General features: G+C 40.6%; 1 protein-coding gene across 2 annotated transcripts in view; it reads right to left on the reverse strand.

Moving 5' to 3' along the window:
- Window positions 1–7072, reverse strand: part of CRYBG3 (crystallin beta-gamma domain containing 3) — a 114093-nt gene extending 107021 nt beyond the window's left edge. For both annotated transcript variants that reach the window (XM_079921991.1, XM_079921992.1), the window contains exon 1: window positions 6762–7072. In XM_079921991.1, coding sequence (XP_079778117.1) covers window positions 6762–6910 — 149 coding nt within the window. In that variant the 5' untranslated portion in view covers window positions 6911–7072. The remainder of the gene's footprint in view (window positions 1–6761) is intronic.
- Between the last annotated feature and the right edge of the window lie 7725 nt (window positions 7073–14797).

The raw sequence follows: 14797 nt of genomic DNA on the forward strand, positions 1-14797 counted from the left end.
CCACAAGATGTTGACACTTTTGATTAGTTATTGGACCTCTCCAAGCCTTAAATTATGTTATCTGTAAAATGGAGTAAAGATTCCTCTCTCATAAGGTTGCTTTGAGGATTAAGTGAATGTATATGTTTAAAGCCCCAATCATAGGGCTTGGATCTTATTAGGGCCTCGATTAAGGGTGGTTTAGGTTTTTGGTTTTTTTGAATTTTATTTTATTTATTTTTTATACAGCAGGTTATTAGTTATCTATTTTATACATATTACTGTATATATGTTTCAATCCCAATCTCCCGGTTAAGGGTAGTTTAGTTTTGTCATCATTAATCTGTCAGGCAAAAAGAAACACTTGACTAAGCAAACAGTTGTTTCGCTGCTTTGGGATATTTCCAATTACATACCCCCAGGAGTTAAACACTGAGAGGTAATCCTGCTGGAGTTGTACCAGTACTTGGCCTTCACAACTGACAAATAAACATTAAGAACTGGTTATTTCTGGTCACAAAACTTCAACTTATTTCTCTATCAACACCAAGCCATTTTGTATAGGGATTTCCGCTTACTTGGCATGCTGACTTTTTTTGGTTGTTGTTTTTTGCGGTACGCGGGCCTCTCACTGTTGTGGCCTCTCCCGTTGCGCAGCACAGGCTCTGGACACGCAGGCTCAGCGCCCATGGCTCAGGGGCCCAGCCGCTCCGCGGCATGTGGGATCCTCCTGGACCGGGGCACGAACCCGTGTCCCCTGCATTGGCAGGCGGACTCTCAACCACTGCGCCACCAGGGAAGCCCGGCATGCGGACTTTTGAAAGGATACGCATTTCTGCCTCCATCTAAGACTTGCTGAGTCAAGGAGGAGCAGGCGGGACTGAGGGAAAGCACTTCCATCCCTGCTGGTATAGTTACTGCCACATCTCCCCACTAGTCTGCCTTGGCCAAGGCTGCTCATCAAACCACGCTCAGAGAGAAGTTCAGAGCAGCGAGAGGTCACTTTGTATGAGAAAGTCTTCATACAATGTTTGACCCTCGTGATACAGTACATGCGTTCTGAACCACATGTCACACACACCAAATACATGTTTGGCGCATAATGAGCTCATCTGGAAAATACTGACATACATGTTTACCTCCTCCATTAATTTAGGAACTCTCTGAGGGCAGTTTTGGTCTTTCATTCATCTTTGTATCCCACTCCTTAGCGACATACTCAACAAGTAGCAGTCACTCAAATTTATGGAATGAACAGACTAAAAAAATAGGACTAACTTTTACTTCATGCCGATACTCTCTTTTCAGTAGAGAGCCTGGATTACTTTCCCCAGTTTCAATTTCTGTCAACCTGTTTTCTTGCTACCACAGTTGTACTGGCGTTTCTGGTATATCTGCACATCAGTGTATTTCATCAAAACTCTGGTTAGGAGATAAAATATTTTATTGAGGGAGTATTATTTTCCTCTTACTTTACAGAATGTGCTATTATCCTTTTTACGTATTTTCCACTGAGATAAAAAAACAAAACAAAAATGTTTGTTTAATCAGAACTTTCAAAGTTAGAAGTGCTGATTAAATTTACTGCAGGCCAATTTGAGGTACACTTGCAACTCGAACCCGTTTAGAGTGTACAATTGAGTTAGCTTTCAAGGAATTTCCTCAGCAAGAAACAGAATCCCCAAGGTAGACATCTGGCAGACACCCTGTTAAGCCCAAAAGTCAGAAATCTCACTTGAAAAAAAGTATGGTTTCAATACCATAAAACAGTCTATATTTCTAACCCACTGCCAAAGGTAGGTTCTGTGCTTTCCATTAACCTGGAAGCTCAAGATTCTCACAAAATACACAGGGCTGAGGACTTCTGGAATTTTCCAGTCATCTTTATTTTTTTTTATTATTATTATTATTTTTTTGCGGTACATGGGCCTCTCACTGTTGTGGCCTCTCCCGTTGCGGAGCACAGGCTCCGGACGCACAGGCTCAGCGGCCATGGCTCACGGGCCCAGCCGTTCCGCGGCATGTGGGATCTTCCCAGACTGGGGCATGAACCCGTGTCCCCTGCATCAGCAGGTGGACTCTCAACCACTGCGCCACCAGGGAAGCCCCCAGTCATCTTTACTGTTGCAGGCATGAACTACAGATGTGGTCCTTCAACACCACATAGGTATCTCTTATTCCACTAAACTAGTTATCAATTATTCTCTATAGCGTTTTCAAATCAATGAAAATTCAATCATCATAAAAATTCGGAGAACAAAGCTCTTTTTCCTTACATAACTGATGCTGTGGTCAACATTTAACTTGAAGGCCAACAGTTCTCATGCTGGTATCAGGGGCATTATTGACATTTTTATGAGACTATCTCCTGCACTGCATCCCATTAGCATCCTGGCTCTACCCATTTATCAATCACACTCAGCCATGGTGCAAAGCAAATATCCTCTGAACTTTAAATCAATAGCCAAACACTCTGTCTAGAGAGCTTTATGGTCCCCCCATGTTTCAAAATGCCCACTTTAAGGGTAGGAGTGTACTAACCCTCGTTTAAAGCCAGTAGTAAGTGCTTTAATGCTCCATCAACAGAGATTCACTCCCTCACCTGAGCTAGGTAAAGGGGACACCAAGATGAGACACAGCCCTGCCTTGAGTCTCGTGATCCTGTCTTACCTTCTATCAATAGCACTATATTGGGACGCTCAAAGGAACAACCAAAAAGAGTATATGTGAAATGGGCCACAGCGTTACCCATTCTGGAATAAAGGAAGGAAAGGTCCAACTGACTTACATATTCAGATGTATTTTGAAGGAGCACAGTTCAGCAGGGTGGCGGGCAGAATGGTGTGGAAAAAGAATCAGAGCTTCTGAGTCAGAGAGACCCAATTTCAAATCTCACCCCTGAAACTTACTCCTGTCATGATTTGGAGTAAATCGTTTTCCACTGGGAGTGCTATCACTCTCCCTGCCACCCACCCAGGTAGAGGTGTTTCGAGTTCTCCCAATGACCAGAGGATGCAGCTGGCAATTAGCGGGTGGGGCTACAGATGCCAAATGTCCTGCAAAGCACAGGAGAGCCCAGTTCAACAAAGAATTGTTCCACCCAAGATGCCAACAGTGTCCACGCCTAAGAACCCTATCATCTTCAGTGTGCTCAACTGTCAGAATAGTGATAAGCATACCAACCTTCCAGGCTGAGAGTGACGTTTAAATGAGACAATGCAAGTAAAAGTACCCAGCCCGGGAGGAAGTGCACAGTGGGCCCTTGAATAAATGCTGTTCTCGCCTTATTATCCCCCTCCCAAGTTTATGAACGCTGTACGGAGCTCATTTTAAACACGTCCATCATGTGTGATATAGCAAAGAAACAAAACTGAGCAATCATCTTCTCAAAGTGGGGAAAATTAGAAGGCAGGTATCCTCCAAATTTCAGTTTAGCAGTATCTGTTTGAAAGACCTTCACAAAAATTCTCTAAGCTTTAAATTGAGAGCCAAACGCTCTTTATGGCCCAGCACTAATCTAGCTTTCTTAACACCTCTTTCACTCTGCCCCACTAATGTATACAGCCCCCAAGAGATCATAACCTCTGAAGGCTTTTGCTCAGCCTAGAAGACCCACTCCCTATTTCTCTCTTCGTGGCTAAATTCTCTACCTGTGGAAAACACCAGTGCCTTGAAGGCCCAGGTAAAACCACCTCCACCATGAAGCCCTCCCTGCTCTCCCCTATCACTTCTAATGAGTCCATTCACTGCATGCTCATAAACTGGGCTAAACATTATAGCAGTGAATTGAATTCAGTTGCAGTTTTCATCTCTATAACACCTAAAACAAATTAATATAAACACTTCCTGGATCTGGTCAACCACCTAAGACATAAGTACTGAAATGTAATTCCATTGCCAACACCTGAATTCCCATATACAACAGTGCTGATGCAAACAGGCCTTCTTTAACTGCTGAAGGTTAATGAGAACAGCAGTGAACACAATATATAAATGATGTGTTCACAGCAAATGATGCCCAAATAACTTAACAGCACACCATAAAAGCAAAAGTTTTCCTATGGTTCAAATAGGGAAATATTGGACAACCTGAATCATGGCATGGTACACAGTGCTAGAATCCTAGCAACCCCCAAAAAACTTGTGTTTGTCCCAGTTGGTACCATATGCATTTTGTGAGTAGCCAAAAAACAGCTGTTAGGATAATGCTGTAAATTTTACTTTTATTGGTCTTGTGGTTACGTTTGTGTTTAATTTTTAATTCTGTTCTTAAGAAATTGTTAAGGAATTCTGTTCTTAAGGAATTTATGTCCCATTTGTTTGTACACACACAGTTACATCACAAAATTCACGTAAGCCAACACTGGAAGTGCAGAAACAGAGACTATACAACCCAAGTTTGAGAGAATGCATTTTGTTTTGAGTACATGGAAAAGTCAAATGCAGGGATTAATACTTAATGTATGTTAAGAGGGCTCAGAGTTGCAGGCACTGCATAGGACTTAATACTTGTTCATTAACTGAAAAGCAGCTGTGTGACTTTGGGGAAGTTTCTTTAACTGTTTCTTATAGTAAAATGAAAATACTGATCGTACAGGTCTGTCCAACCTCAAAGTGTAATATTATTAAAAGTACTCTGTCAATTGTAATGGGCCAGACACACCATAGATGGTAGGATGACTGTTTTCAAGTGGTCTTCTTCCCTTCTCCCAGTTCCTTGAGAGAAAGGACCTTTTTCTCAGTCATCTTTACATCCCTACCACACCAAGCCCCTCGTGTCCGAACGGACTCCCCTGCATCTAAAATCACCAGTACAAAAGGTAAACTAGGCTCCCAATAAAACCAAAAGCTTTTACTGCCTCTAAAAATAAACAGCCAAAACCCCCTTCATTTTGAAATAAGATCACAGTGACAAATCGCAATCCTGTTTCCAATCTTGTTAACACCAGGTGCTGTGTTACTAGGACATTGTTTCCGTTAGTTTCATTAAACTTTCAATAAACGCTTTGTGTCTGTTTATATCCTTGAAAAGAAAGATTTAAACTCATTTAAAAGGTAAAACACCCACACAAAGGATTATCTGCTATCCCCTTAACATCTGGCAAGTTCTAAAAAAGATAAGGACACAATTAGTGTTCATATAAGCACAATTAAATTTCTCATTGTCAAAAAGCCACAGTGTGTGCCTCTCTGGAGATGAGAATGGAGGAGTGGTAAGAAGACAAGTTGCTGTAGCGGTTAGCTCCAGAGAGAAAAGAGATTTGAGAAGTGCCTAAAAAGCCCAAAGACGGCAGGGCAGCAGGCAGGGTTTCAGGACAATTCTGATATAAACCTGAAATTGGCCTGCCTATTCCCTGCTAACACTGACACAAGTTTCCAACTTTTGCTGAGTCTACTTGGGATTTCTTTTAAACACTGCCTCCATATTATCCAAGGCTGTTAGTGCTGTTACAGTGATGGCAGGCACCACAGGCTGTCTGCCCACACCAGCATTCAGACATTCTGGTTGAGCCCTGTCAGACTTCAAAACTATTTTTAACTACTGTGTAACTCTGAATTTTAAATTTTCTCTTAACAGGGCAATAATAGCTAAAGTTTCCCAGGAGAAGTTTTCCAAATATTATATAGGAGCTTTCTTGGAAAGATGTGGCATTTTATTAACAGATGGTCAAAATGGAAACGTTTCACAAATAGGGAAACTGAGGAACACATAAATGACTGGAATCAAATCACAAGACCTGAATGAATATTGATGGAATCAGCTCAGTCACAGTTACAGTTCTGTTTCCTATCCATTTTTCTTTGAAGGCCTCCACGAAGGCTTTAACATCTGAAGTAAACACAGCTTTCTGGAGAGCGTCCTTCCAATCACATGAGTGATCTTCTAGTGCGATTTGGGGGAAGACGGAGCAGTAAGCCTCTCTTGCCATCAAAAGTTTAAAACAGCGAGTTGTATATCACTTAACCCCTCTTCCTCCCTCGGGACTCAGATGAAAGGACTCAGGAATAGGTAGTTTTATTAGACATGAATTTTTTTTTTTAATTTCGATTTTATAGCAGCAGGTGGAGAAGGAAAAAGGACTGCAGAGAAGGGGCAAGTTTTCATTACTGAAACCAAGGCAGCTCGAGTTCTGGTTTCTGGAATCTGTCTGGGAACTTGAGGCAGATGTTTCCGAAGAGACATGGGAAAGAAGGACGGCATCATCTAAATGTCAGGCAATGGTAAATAAGCCTAGCGAGGGTTTTATATTTTGATGGAGTCTTCGGAACTCAGCATCACCATTCTTTTTTAAAAAAAAAATCATTTTGAGAAACTATGAATAAAATGGTAAAATCCCAGCCAAGGGGGTGGCGCTCCAAAGCGTTACCTTTCCCACAGAAGTGGTTTTCGGATCGCGCCCTCTTTGCCCTGGCGGATGGCTGGGCTCACAACTGTTTCCCATTACTGTCGGCAGGACGCCGGGGGACTCGCTTTTGCCGCAGAACTTGGAGAGCAGACGCGACTGTGGGACGGGAACCGAATCACATCCGGGGAGGGGAGGTGGGGAGGCAGAGCGCCCCGCGGGCTGGCGAGGCCTCGGGTCACGAACTTCACCCGGATTTAACAAACCAAGCGATGCGGCAAGAGAACTGGGCGAGAAGGACGAAAGTTGAGCAATGGAGGAACAGAAAGTGGCGAGCGCAGCCTGGCCGAGAGCGGCTGGCTGCGGACACCGGGGCCAGGAGCCCCCCGTCCCGCGAGTCGGCGCAGGGCCCCCCGACGTCCCCCCCGCAGCTCTCACCTGGCTGCGCCCCGGCCCGGCGCGGGCGGCTGGCTTGTCCCCGGCCTCTCCTCCTCTTCCTCTTCCTTGTCCCGGGAAGGGCTTCGGGGAGCGAAGAACCGGGAGAAGCTGTGCCAGGGGGCGCCGCCCCTCCTCCGGCCGCCGGACATCTCCCCGGCGCGGCAGCCGGTCCGCGGCCGTCCCCGGGGAACGCGTGAGACGGTGTCCTGCGCCCTGACACCGGCGCCGCGGGACCCGGCGAGGGCAGGACTGACTCGGCGCGGGCGGGCGGGCTGTGCGGCTCAGTCCATCTCCGGCAGGAGAAGCGCGGGCACGATGTGCTCCCAGCGCGGCTACTTCTTGCGCTGTGCGGCGGCTCCTCCTCCTGCCCCCAGCCCGCCCGCCCCCGGGAGGAGCCAGAGGCCGCGGCACCGCCCCGAGCCCGGGCCCCGCGGCCGTCCGCCACCGCCGGCCGGGCCCTCGCTGCCGGTGCTGGCCTGAGACCCGTGGGGACGCGGAATCCCGCTACGCCCGGCTCCGGGATTCCCGCCCAAACGAGCTCCAGCCCGTTTGTCTTTTCGCTCAAATTTTCCTTCCTATTACTGATTTGTTTTTCTATCTTCCAGCCAATGGACGGAACAGTTTTCAGACTTTTGAAAGAAGTTCATTAACTAAAGTTTGTGAACACACCTGGTAAACTGCGGTACCAGAATGGCCTGGGCTGCCTTTCAGCTAACTAACAGCTGTTCCTAGAACAGCTACCCGGGGCTGCAGAAGATGAGGTTACCCCGTGGCCGAGTCTTAGAAGTGGAGGGCTCCGTAGGTGCCTGGTCTAGATCTGTCAACAACTCGTTTCTTGTTCGGCTGGCTTACTACTGTGTGGAGTAACTTACCCTAACCCAGATGTGTTTTGGTATTTCTCACACTCCGTGTTACATACTACTCCCCGGCGAACCCTCTTGCAAAACGTCACTGATCAAAAACAAGTGTAATTCAAACTTGTAAATGCTGGAACAAATATTTTGTAGTTATTACACAGACGTCACTGAAATCTGGAGAACAAAAAAGGTCCTTAAGATTTGCTTTTAAATATGTCTAAATACTGTAGTTTGGATTTTCTCAGTTTTTAAAAGAAGTTACATACAAAAAGCTGTAATAATTAATGTATGCAACTTGATGAGTTTGAAGATAAATATACACCATGCAACCATCATGGCAATCTATGCCATAAAACCATCCATCACCTCCAAAAGTTCCCTCCCACCCTCTTACTTATTATTATTATAAACACTTATGACGTAAGATCTGCCCTCTTAGCAAAGTTTTAAGCATACAATGTAGTATTGTGAACTATAGGCACTGTGCTGTAAGTAGAACTCTAGGATTTACTCGTCTTACATAACATCAACTTTGTACCCTTGGAATAATACCGCCCTGTTTCCCCATCTCCAGCCCCCGGCAACTTCCTTTCCACTCTCTGCTTCTATGGATTTGACTTTTTTAGATTCATCAATATAAGTGAATCCATATAGTGTAGTATTTGTCTTTCTATGTCTGACTTATTTCACTAATATAGTAGCACGATTTTTTTTTTTTAGTTTTTTATACCCTAGTGGCTAGTAGAGAAAATATCAAGGGGCCCATACACCGCAGGTGTTTTGTTTTAAAGCTAAGCTACCCCTGTGAGGGTGTAGAAATCAGAAAAGTGAACATCCTATACCTGTTCACTGAAAATGTTATACAGGTAAATCAGATAAAAATGAAATGTCCAAGGCAGTTTTGACTTGGAGGAGGGGCAGGAAGGTACCCTGGGGTCATCCCCCCTCTTTCTTTGGAGTCCTGGAAGAAGAGAAGGTTGCTGATGAGTCGATTGGATGGCTATACACCCCAGGTCATTTCAACACCAGCTGATGGCTGTTGAGCCTCCCTGCCACACCACAGCTGCCTCGCAGCAGCACTCCAGCCCCTACTAACTGCAGCAGAGCCCAAAACCAATCACTCTAATTTGTTCTGGCTCAATTTAACCTACCAAAGTCAAATCAGTCTAGTTTCCTTCTGTTGGGTTCATCCCAGATGATCCCTCAAGATTGGAATCGTCTGGGATCAAAAGTGCTAGTCAGCACCTTCTCTTTTGCAAATCTTTCTTCCCTCTCTGTGAGTCTGAGAAAAAAGGGAAAAGCTAGATTAATACACTAGAATAAGACAAGTAAAATTCCCAATTCGAGCCTTATTATTTTAGGGAAGAATCTCCATTAAAGGCCAGCTTACCAGAAAGCCCAGAGAATATGAAAGCAAAGAAAGTATGAAGCAAACCATTCCCTCCATCTAGAAGGGCTAGAGAATTAATCTCCCCAAAGGAATGTTAAATAACTACCAGATGTGTCCACCACTTGTACTGTACTGTACTGACCAAAGCAAGCCCTACACCCTAATACCTACCCAGAGGGTAGATTTTCAGGAAGTCTTTCGGGGGATAAAAACTTACTGGGCACAGTAAGATTTATTACCGAGTTATGGTTTTATCTAATAATGCTTTTTTTTAAAGAAAGGAATTTCTCTAAAAAATAGTTGTCAAGGAGAATGCTGTGATAGTCATATTCTTTCAATAACCACTATCCTTGGTAAATGAGAAGGCATAGAATCATGATGGGTAAAGTCCTTCATTCATATAGAAACTTTTTATAGTATTGGTGGTGATAGTATATGTAGTAGAAATAATGCTAATGTTCATTCAGCTAGAATCCCTTCTATTAATAAACAGCTTGCAAAGGTATAAGATAATATAAATGTTATTAGAGGCCCCTAAAATGAACAGTTGGTCCAATACAGACCCATGATATATATATATAAATATTTATATTTATATTTTATAAATATTTATATATATATTTTTTTCCTCAAAAGCAACTACTTCACGAAGGAAACAATGTCTAACGATATTCTAATCTCCAGCCTGTGGTAGAACAAAGCATTTAAATGAATTGTAAGGTAAGTATACATGGTGTCCTGCCTCCATTAAGGCAAACTTCGTCTATGAAAAATTAGCTTAAAACCATAAATTAATGATTCCTGAATTTTAATTTATTTACTTTTCAAGTACTTATCAGTTCCTAGATGTCCTCCATTCTTCTATTCTAAACTCATAATAACAAATTTCTTAATACTAAGTTCTAAGATTACGTTAGGAAGTCTGTAAAAAAGTTGAATTTTAGAGTTGTAAGGATCTTAGAGATGCTAATTTAGCACAGTTGCCTTCATTTGTTCATTCAGTTTTCCTGAAGACATTTAATGAGTATCTGCAGTAGAAGCACATTTACTGTGAAGCTGATGAAGCTGAAGCTTCAGGGCATCCCACTGGTACGGTCTCTTCCAGTGTGAACTCAGGAATGTGATCACTTGGTCGTGTGTGTTTATGAAATTTACAAATTTACAAAAGCAAACATTTAAACTGCAATTAAGACCACAATCTCTTTCCACTTGGATTTTCCCTCCATCACCTTATGCCTAGAGTCAGTTGGTATTGGAGTTATTGGGGGCACTTTGGGATCTGCTGGGAAATTTGCGCTGGGGATACATTCAGTTTGGATTTAGTAGGATATATTTTTTTGGTTGTCAGCTTCTCCAAAGAATAGTTGTTACTGCTTAAATTCCAATTTGTCCATTGTGCAACTCACCAAGCATTACACCCAGGATACATTATCACTACATAAACACATCCTAATTCCCCTAACACTGAAAATATGTGTGGGTAGTGGAGGTGAAACAAGATTCAAAATGTACAACAGCAAAAGGTGAGTTGTAGAAAATTATTTCAGGCATCAGAAGACAAAACCAGAACAGAAAGAATCACTTCTAATTGATGTAATTTCTCTCATAACAGTAATATGTTCAATAATGGAGTGTATATAATTTTTATAATTGTAAATTCAGCAAACTTTTTTTAAATGAAAATCATGTAAAATAGAATTTTTCAGAATTTTTGTTTGTAGGGCAAAAACCTGTGGCAATACCACAAACAATGAGTGTGTATGTGAGTGTATAGTGTTGTATGTTTACCTGGCCCTTCTATCAATAATACACTCAATCAAATTTGAGGAAAGACTGAATTCTCTTTCCATTATATGTACAGAAAATGACACTAGAAAATCATTGTCATATGAAATGCTATCAAAGAGTATACCAACAAAGGTATAAGAAAAAAATATTATAGAGGTATACCAGGCAGTTAATGGAAAAAATACTGTTTTTCTAGACTTCGTGATATTTGTAGTATTAGCCAACCTTTTAAAATTGGTAATTTGTATGATTTATTTTTTCATTCACTTTAAAAAATTTTTACTTATTTATTTTTGGCTGCATTGGGTCTTCGTTGCTGCTCACGGGCTTTCTCTAGTTGCGGCGAGCATGGGCTACTCTTTGTTGTGGTGCACGGACTTCTCATTGCGGTGGCGTCTCTTGTTGCGGAGCACGGGCTCTAGGCACGTGGGCTTCAGTAGTTGCGGCTTCATTCACTTTTATATCTAATTTTTATTTTTAATTTTAAATCTTTCTCTTTAAAGAGAAATTGCAAAAATCTTCACGTACCTTAAAACCTTGGTCTGTCCTTGAGTGCCAACCATGTGTCAGATACACACTCATTCTTAGAGATACAGTGATGAATAAAAACCAGTGCTTTCCCTCAAGGAGCAAGTCTGATGGGGTAAACGGAGGAGCAAAGCAGGTAGGACAGGGAAAATCTTTCTATGGGTATAAATAGGATGGACCCCAACTTAGTCTAAAAGGTTCCAGGAAGGCTCACTAGAGGAGATAACATTTTTCCCCTCTGCCTCCTGTGACCACCGTGACTTCCACAAAAGGTCTGCAATTCAATACTTATTTGATGTTTGAGAAAAGCTGAAGTTCATCACACTGTAACTGAACTACCATTCCCAATGCACAAGCACTGTATTCCTCAAAAGTATGAGAAAAGACAAAGTGCTGACTCTGAAGCATTTCAACAAAGATGCAAGTGTAGTTTAGAAATGTTAAGCTTTTTGTTCTAAAAAGTCCACCAGAGGGATAAGCTTCTGTATATATGTTGGAGCACAGTATTTACTATGTGGCAGGTGGCCCAGGAATACTAAGACAGCTGTCAACATCAAGGAAAGCACCAGTCCATGAAAAGCAAGCAGATGGATCGGGGCACTTCACTAGCTGCCTCCTAGAATAATAGCTGGCCAAATGAGGCAATGTCACGCTGCCCAGGGCAGTAGAAAGCTATTACTTGGTATAAGCCCTCAGTTAGGAGATGGGGCGGGGGAACATCCTCCCCTTTCCTTTGTATAGCCCAGGTTTTCATTAAGAAACACAACAGCAAATAAGGAAGGGGGGAAAATGATGTTAGCATTTCTCATTCTGTTACATTCTGATTATCATGGTTTGTAACACGGGAAAATGCCTCAGTCTTGCTGCTTCAATGAGAGCAGATGGTAAAATTTTAAGTAATTGGTTATTCAGATTTCTATGGGATGCATGAAGTTCTGTTGTATTGTTTGTCTGGTTTTTATTTCCAGAACATGTGGAGATTGACATCTTTCAAACACACATCTTTTAATGCTTAAATTAAGATGTGTTAGTCTGACCTAAATTATATTTACTTTTCTTCCCTTGAAATTGATGATGATACTTATGAAGAGAAATGAATGCTTTAAAAAATTATAACATTAACAAATATTTTCATCTAAAACAGTGCAAAATTTGCTAATACCAAACCATTGTATTCTAAAGGGTATATAAATAGAAGAAGGATTTCTTTGGCAAACATAGATTATAAAATCTATTCCAAAATAGTTATTCATACCAATTCAGTTTGATATATCTTTTGTTTGAGTCAAAAGCTATCTATAATGTAAAGTCATATGTAGACTATTAACTTTTAGTAATGCAGCTTCATACAGATGACACAGATAATGGCTCAGAATAATAATTTACTATTATTTGCAAAACTCAGTTCCTATATTGTTTTCTCAAAATAATTGATGAGTACAGAAGTTATGCACTGTATTGTACATATCTGATATACAATTTTAAATGGATTTATTTTGAAAAGAACAATTGTTTATAAATTTCTGGACTGTACTATTTTAGTGTTTATTGTAAATTTTGTTTATTAGGGCTCATGAAACAAAGCTTCAGAGGAAAAAGATAATTGGTTTGTGAATTAGCTTTCTTGTTGTTTTTATTTTGAAGTTGGAGAACAGACATATCCCAGAATCCTGAGTTTTCTTACTATGGACATGTTCCCAGTTTGATTTGCTGCAAATGGTTTAAAAGCAAGGCATAGAGGCAGCTGTTATTGTGAGCAAATGTTTTGATTAGAGAGAGAAAGCAGCTGGAAATGATACATGCTGTCACGTAAGATAAGCCACAGTTTTCAAATGGGGACTTTACCTAATCTAAAATTGAGATTAGCATCATTTCCTTTACATGAATTTTCTTTGTATAGAATGGACTAGATGTCTATTCACTTTGTTTATAATCTGGAGTGATGAAGTACTGATACTTACCTATGGAAATCTTACATAGTCCGTTATGAAGTAATAATATCATTAACAAATTTTCATGAAATTTCACTTAAAAAGATTGCTAAATGTAGTTAAAAATCCATATGGAGCTTATAAAATCAAGTGTTACTATAGAGGATACAATTTTGATTTTTTAGAAATGAAGTAAGTACATTCTCAATGCCTCCACTTTCATTATGAAAAATTTCTAAAAATTTATCAAACTGTAACTTAATTGGTTTTGCAAATAATGAACAAAAGCAGCCTACATCAAATATTTCCATCAGTCTGTGTTAGCAACTGAATTCCTTCCTCACCTCTTCCAATCAACTTTTCATTGGTAAATAGTAAAAGGAGTTACCTATGAAAAAAAGGTAAAACAGAAGAAGTTACAATAGGAATATTTTGACTCCAGTATCAAAGTAAAAAGGTAATTCTTATAATTGATTTCATATTAACAACCATTCTTAAGTTTCATTCATTTCTACATCCTATCTTCTACTTTACTTTTCTTTCTTCCAACTCTCCAAATAAGTACTTTTGGGTAGTCAGTTTCCATCATAAGTCATTTGGTTTATTTCTCCTACAGGTGAATATATTGACATATGACTTTGAATTATCAAGTCTGGAAGACAATCAAATGAACAAATTGTTTTTTATCAATTTCACAGTTGGTCTTAATTTAAGTAACTCCAGAAATGATGATTCCATTTCTATCTGGTTCAACAGGAACTCCACTTCAAATGATCAGTCATGTACATCATCAAATGAAAGAGCTGACCACACCACAACTTTATAAACCATATGCAGTCTGAGGGGAATGGAAATTAACTTACTCATCTTAAATTCTGCCACTTTCATTCTAGTTTTTCCTACCACTTAAAGACATTCTGTAGGTATATGTAGTCTCTGCAGCTTAAATAAAACACAATCTAGGTTAGAAATAAAAAGCATCTTTTAATAAAATTTAAAAAGTAGCTACTGGAAAACTCTTCCTTAGTAGGTAAGGAAGGTAGACAGAGAAATTTTTAAAAATTAAGTATTTACTGAAAAGTTTATTAATCAGTCTACATTTCAGAAAAACAAAACAAAAAATAAGAAAATGGAAAATTCTGAAATAAAGATCTAGATAGAGCCTAAATCAAGATCACTGACCTAGTAGTCATTCTTCTAGTGTTAGCTGCCTCAAACTCGATTAGGAAAGTTGGTGGGAGGAATATATATTAAGAAAAACCAAAAAACAATATTCCATCTACAAAGTTATTTTATGGGCTTCTACCTGTTCAATAAACATTCTACCTGTTCCAGGCCCTGCGTTTGGCGATTGGAATATGAATGTGATCCACCTCAAGACATTGTCTCAAAAAAGGAGAACAGAACTAAGTGACAGTTACAAATCACAGGACAGTGTGATAGATTTGAAAAGTGAGAAATACGTACATGGGAAAAGGGGAGAAGAAAGTGTCTAACTGTATCACTTGGGCAGGCTGTACTTGAGGTCAGGGATAGATTTCA

The sequence above is a fragment of the Stenella coeruleoalba genome (assembly GCF_951394435.1).
Source record: "Stenella coeruleoalba genome assembly, chromosome: 5".
Classification (NCBI taxonomy): Eukaryota; Metazoa; Chordata; class Mammalia; order Artiodactyla; family Delphinidae; genus Stenella; species Stenella coeruleoalba.